The following is a 6,726-nucleotide window of genomic DNA, read 5'->3' on the forward strand; positions in this document are numbered from 1 at the left end:
CGAGCTAATGTGCGCAGATGAAGTTTTATTGGGAGGTTCAATTACAAGAATATAGTCTTTGAAGTGAAAGAAAGAATAGTTTAACGGTTACTAACTTTTATTGGGTTTAATCAACAGCTTTGAAAATGCCTTTCATACAGTGTTAGTTAATGTGAAATATTTCATTCAGTAACCACAGATCCGCCTCCTGATGTCCTTGTGAGCCGCGTTGGAGATCTGGAAGATCAGTTAAGTGTACATTGGGGCAGTCCTCCCGCCCTGAAAGACTACCTGTTTCAGGCCAAGTATCAGATACGATACCGTGTGGAGGACAGCGATGAATGGAAGGTATGGCTGGAATGGTTTAGTCCACAGGAGTTCAAATCCTGCTCCTTGAGGGTCACCATTAGCTCCAATCTGCCTCAACACACCTGTCTGGAAATATCTGGTAATCTTGAAGACCTTGATTAGCTGGTTCAGGTATGTTGAATTGGTGTAGGAGCCAAACACTTAAAAATAAAGCTTCCAAAAGAGGGTCTTCACAGCAATGACAGAAGAACCATTTTGGGTTCCCAAGGTAGAGTACAGAGCAAGACCCCCCCTTCCCTTGTTTAATTTAATAGAAAATTAAATCTAAAGCAGGGATGTCCAATACTGCTCCTGAAGGTCCACCAGCCAGCAGAGTTTAGCTCCAGTCCTAATTAAACATACCTGAACCAGTTAATCAAGGTCTTCAGTATCACTAGAAACTTCCAAGCAGGTACAGTTACAATCAAAATTACTCAACCCCTTAGAGACTGCAGTACTTTACAGAATAAAATTAAAATTGCATCTATAACAGTTCTCTGGTATATTAAAAGTGATATTGTCAATATATAATGTAATATTTTTGAGTTATAATATTTTTTTGTAGTACTTCTATGTCATAATTATTCAACCCCTATTCAACATTGCTGTTTTTAAATCACTTATTTGCATGGTGGGGAGTAAAACAGTCTCAAAACACAATTAAGCCTTTAGAAACTCTATTAAAAACAGAATTAGCTTGAGCTGTTACACATACAAACAGTTAGCCCATGCATGTGCTGAAGTTGAGTAGCAAAAAATTCAACAGAGATCTCACAAAAGCTAAAGAGAAAAAATATTGTATTACTAAGAAAGGCTAAGGCTATACGAATGCAGATTTCTAAGACTTTAAAAGCTACTAGAGAGACAGTTCTCAGCCTTATTTCTTAGCTTATTTCTTAATGTGTGTTGTACCAGAAAACCTTTGAGGCTGTTGAAGAAAAAGCACAATATCATAAAATGTTAAATCAGAGCAACTGAAAAAAATCAGCAATGTTAAGCCAAAGACTTGCAAGATGACCCGGAGAAAGAAGGAAACCCATTTCAATGCAGTGTGTAAGAAGAACACTAGACATGTACGGCCTACATGTTGAGACATCTTGATGAATACCACTCTTGATCAAGAAGAACAAAAGGCAAACGTGAACTTGATAAAATTAATTTGTGTAGACCTGTGGAGCTCTGTAGGAATGTAAGAATGTTTATTGGGTGATGTGACCAAACTGGAACATTTTAGACCCACGGATCAGCGGTATGTCTGCTGCAAAAAAGGCAAAGCTCATAAGCAGATGAAGATCTCCATCATCAAACTTGGAGGTGGATCAGTCCTGTTATGGGGTTTATTTACTGTAGCAGGAAGTAGAAATCATGACTGTATGAAGGACGTCATGGATTCTTTGAAGTATCGAGCCATTTTGACAAGAACTATGATGCCTTTGGTGCAAAGACTGAAGCTGATGATCAGTGGACTTTCCTTCAGGACAGTCAACCCAAAGTACACATCCAAATCTACTTCTTCTTGGTTCAGTGATCAGTTATAGAATGTTCTTGAGTGGCCTGTTCAGTCTCCAGAATTTAATTCTCATTGCAAATATCTGGTTGAATTTAAAGAAAGCAGTGGTCAATGTGAAAACCAAAGATTATCAGTGATCTGGAAAGTTTTTCAGGCGATGAATGGGCCAAGACTGTAGTAGAGGTGACAGAAGCTTCTAAGCACTTACAGACAGTGCTTATTGGTGATTTTAAAGAATAAAAACATTGTGCACAAAATTTGAGTTTTGGGGGGTTGAATAATTTTCATGAATGTTTAGAGTCAATTTGAATTTAATCATCATGATTCATCAGTGTTCCATTCTCATAATCACTCAAAAGTGTATGAACAAACTTTCTCTAATACTTTACTGATGCCTTTGTTAAATTGTTTTCATAAAATTTTGTTCACCGCAGCAAAATGCCTTGCAGGTCAAAGGGGTTGAATAATTTTGATTGCAACTGTATATTGAAGCTAAACTCCAAGATGATGCAGGAAAGTGGCACTGAAGGAGCAGAATTTCAAATGACCGTTTCATCCCAAAATTAACATTCTGTTATTGTTTAATCAGCCTCATGTGATTCTACGTAATTTTCTTTCTTCTGTGGAACACAAAATGACATTTTTAAGGAATCTCCTGGCCACTCCTTTCTGAACCCTAAATGATGACTGACCCCAAAATTATGTCCTGCCTCTTAAAGGTAGTTCATATGACTTGTGCATATTATTCGAAGTCTTTTGAAGTCATATGATAGCTTTTTTGATTGACCGATTCATTTAATTACTGACTAATCCAGTTCTCACATTGAACTCACTGACGTAAGGATCCAGCAGTTAACTTCTCACTAGAGAGGAAAATTACATTTGAACACTCTCCTTTTCAGAAAGCTATTGTAAGGTTTCAGAAGGCTTGGAATATAATAGAATTAGATGGACCATCATTTTGATGTTGTTTCAAACCTGTATACATTTTATAGGTTTGGAATGACATGAAGGTGGGAAAAAGGACAGAGTTTACATTGTGAACAGCTCTCCCCAATATAATGACTGGTGCACATACTTTGATTATTATTCATAGTTTTTATTTTCTATTTCCCATGAGGTCATAGATGATGCTGGGAACCAGACGTCTTGTCGGTTAGTGGGTCTCAGGGCCGGTACAGTGTATTTCGTCCAGGTACGCTGCAACCCGATAGGCGTCTACGGCTCGAAGAAAGCAGGTATTTGGAGCGACTGGAGCCACTCGACTGCCGCATCGACACCTGGCATCGGTAATAATGCAATGTCCCTTCACATTAGGCTAATAAGATACAATCCATATGTGAACACTGAAAAAATATCAAGCTACTTGATAGAGATTCTATTTAGAACTATTTAGAGGACAACTGGTTAATTACTTGGCTTTTATTAGAACAATAAAAAAGTCTTTGAGCGTGCTTAGATAAAAGGGGCGGTTGACCTGTAACTTAGTGGAAACAGATTCGGTTCATAAGAAATGATGTTACATATTTTATATTAAACAGAGGATGTTATTTATGCCAAGCAATATGAGTTATGGCAAGGAGCTCCCCCTCCTACATTCTGTTTAATGCTTTGGAGCTCATTAGCAGATAGCTGGTAAATAGCCTATTATTCATGGGTATGTGCATATCGCTCAGCGCAACACTGTACAATCAACAGCATTTAAGCAACTCTCGTCAACTGGGGTTGAATTTAACAAATGCATTTATCGGACGATTCGCACAGAAAATATGTAGAAAAAAAATGCAAGTAATGGGTATTACATAGAGCTGGGTGATATACTCAGTACTGAAGAATAACTGTATACTTGGGAAGAATTTGTTAGTTATTTAAAATTAATCAATGTTTTGGATATCGCTTTTAATTTTCCTATAAACAGTGTGCATTAAGCTAGTTTCACAATTATTGTCTCTCCAGTATGAAAGTTTTAGACCAATTTTTTTGTTGTTGATAATTTCAATTTATTTTTGTGAATCAGTTCTAATGGTTCGATTCGTTAATTAATCAATTTCACACTTGCGTTTTTATTGCAAACTAGAACTAAAACTGAATATCACTTTCTTTAATTGAAGTACAGCTGAAATAAAATAAAATATAAATATTAGTTGAAAAAGAGAAATAGGTTTGGCAACTAACTGAAGTAAAATAAGTACTAAAATTACTAAAGCTAATTAGAAATATTAAAAACAAAAATGAATAAAATGACAGCACAACCAAATTCCTAAATCTTAAATAAAAAAAGAAAACTAAAAAACTAAAAACATATTAATAAAAACTGTAATAATAGATCATTCATATTGTTTGACTGTTATCAGTCAAGAATTTGCCTTTTTTTATATATTACATAAATATGTAAAAAAAAAAATATGTTAGTAAATATAGATTTTTTTGTTATTTTGCTTTATGTAGATAAAAATTATTTCATATAAAAGGCTGTTACTGATAAGGTGATGATTATTTTCTTTTATGGCCAATAAATTATATATTAATATTCAATCTTTTCTAATTCAATTCAAAATAGAACACTAAAAACAAAAATTAAAAGAGAATTTATATTCATTATAATGCACAGTATGACAAAATTATATATATATTAATTTTTATAACAGATATATATATATCCTGATATATTTATATCCTGAAATATATATATATATATATTTTTTTTTTTTAATTGTCCAGTCCTAGTGTGTTTGTGTGTGTGTATATATATATATGAGAGCGAGAGAGTATTTTAAGTTTGAATTTGCCAATAATATTTCCAGTTATGATTTAATTTCTCACCAAAAACTCTAATTTAATATCAAATTAATACCATTGTCATTTCCCCATCAGACAGGTCACATATTGGCTCATGCGATTCAAAGCCAAGCGAGCACAACTCAACGCTACGAAAGGAGCTCAAGCAGTTTTTCGGCTGGATGCGCAAACACTCTTACGGCTGTACGGACGTAAGCATCAAACTCTACGACCAATGGCGCGTCTGGCTACAGAAAGCCCAGAAAACACATGACCAGGTCAGTAAGGAAACAGCGTAACTCCTTCTTAACACATATCAAGATAGCAAATCATTACTGTTGGGACACATGATATAGGGCCTTGTGTGGAAAAACAAAAGAAAGAAGCATTTTACTGTTTTATGTGACCCACAAAAAGAGAAACCAAAAGATCAGTTTCTTCTTTTGATCAATAGGCAAACATTTGATTGCGTGTAATAATAGCGAAGCATCATATAATCTTCAGACGTTACCACAACAGAGAAGGAACGGCCAAAGTAATCAGCCGGAATGCTTATAAATTCCTTTTAGTTTAGACTGTGCAGCAAAGCTTCCTAGAAGTCTTGTGTGGCGTTTTCGAACGCTAACCAACATCCGCTGCACGCTCTCTGAACCGATTGAGTGGTTACTGTTGCTTTGGCATTGACGATTGTTGGGAAACTTAGGTCGCTTTATTAGTCACACTGTCCTTTGAAGAACACTGCCACAAGAATGGCTGGTATCAATTATGCTTCTCTCTCCCCAAAACTCATCACATTCACTTGTAAATGCCATTGTCTTTCCTTTCAGGTACTACAAAGTGGTAAATCATAGTGAAACTCTAAAGAAGAGCTTGGGAGAGTTTGCGGGGGCCTGGGACGACAAGGTTTTTATCACTCTCCAGTGCTTGGGACTCTCATTTGGATGAGCCAAGATTCTCCGAAGGAATCCGCAAGGAGCCTGTCATTTGGCGACATGATCTACTGTTTGCCTCCTGCTGTAGTCCCCATCAGATACGTCAAAGGAAGTGCTTTTGTCTCAGACATGGTATTTATAAAATGAAGAAAACTTCAAATTACGATAAAGCATAAAATGTTTCAAATAGTGGAAGACTTTCTCATTCTTATTGACGTTTCATTCAAACAAAAGGACCTTTGCAAATGACAAGAACTGACAGATTTGAACTAAATGTAACAAATTTGTAAGCAACAACATCAAAAAAGAGCATTTAAATATTGTTGAATAAATGACGACAAACTTTTCATGTCATTTTTAGTGTGCTGTCCCTTTAATTGGTACAAAGTTTAAACAATGTAATTAGTATTGGAAATGCAATTGTTTGTCCTCTGTGTTCCAAAACGTCATGTAAATACTGTATCATTATGTATAAATATTTTTGTCTGTATAAATGTCTTCAAAATATTTAAGGAATGATCATGTATTTTGTAACACATTTAGCGTTTTCTGAATATTATTATGCACACAATAATGAACATTGTGTTGGTTTAGCAAACAAAACGTCATAAGCTATTCTCAATGTATGCAAACTAATGGAATAAAAGATGCCCAAGCCTGCATCAGCAGCAGCAATGCACTCTGTCTATACAACACTTGAGACAGCGATCGATACCTTAGATCAGGGATCAGCAACCTTTTCGGCATGACGTGCCATTTTTTATTGTTATGGTTAACCACTGTGCCAACACAGCCCCCCCCCCCCCCCCCCCCACACACACACCCCGATATAATTCTGTATTTAAACGGTACATACACAATTTTTTATTATACGATAAAAAACCGTTTTTTTAACGTTTAATCAACGTTAATGCACTGCTTTAATTGATGAACGTGCACACACAGACACACACACACACACAACACACACCACTCGCACACAGAGATCTGAGATCGTGCTGTGCAAAAAGTAGCATTCAGAGTGTTGTCACGCTACTTTTATTAATCGATACTGAATCGCTACATTATATTTCTCAACAACAAAGGGGCAAAATCGCTTCATTGTCTGCAGAGAGAGACAATTTACCCCCCGCCCCCACTTTCTTTCTCTCAAAATGGCCATATTTCAGAAAATTTTTC

At 35.8% G+C, this 6,726-nt stretch overlaps 1 protein-coding gene across 2 annotated transcripts in view; it reads left to right on the forward strand.

Annotated features, from left to right (window-relative positions):
- Window positions 1–6,207, forward strand: part of LOC132131805 (cytokine receptor-like factor 1) — a 30,176-nt gene extending 23,969 nt beyond the window's left edge. For both annotated transcript variants that reach the window (XM_059543926.1, XM_059543925.1), the window contains exons 5-8: window positions 170–327; window positions 2,958–3,126; window positions 4,712–4,893; window positions 5,443–6,207. In XM_059543926.1, the coding sequence (XP_059399909.1) occupies window positions 170–327; window positions 2,958–3,126; window positions 4,712–4,893; window positions 5,443–5,466 (533 nt within the window). In that variant the 3' untranslated portion in view covers window positions 5,467–6,207. The remainder of the gene's footprint in view (window positions 1–169; window positions 328–2,957; window positions 3,127–4,711; window positions 4,894–5,442) is intronic.
- Window positions 6,208–6,726: the final 519 nt, after the last annotated feature.

This window comes from Carassius carassius, chromosome 48 (genome assembly GCF_963082965.1).
Source record: "Carassius carassius chromosome 48, fCarCar2.1, whole genome shotgun sequence".
In the NCBI taxonomy this organism is placed as follows: Eukaryota; Metazoa; Chordata; class Actinopteri; order Cypriniformes; family Cyprinidae; genus Carassius; species Carassius carassius.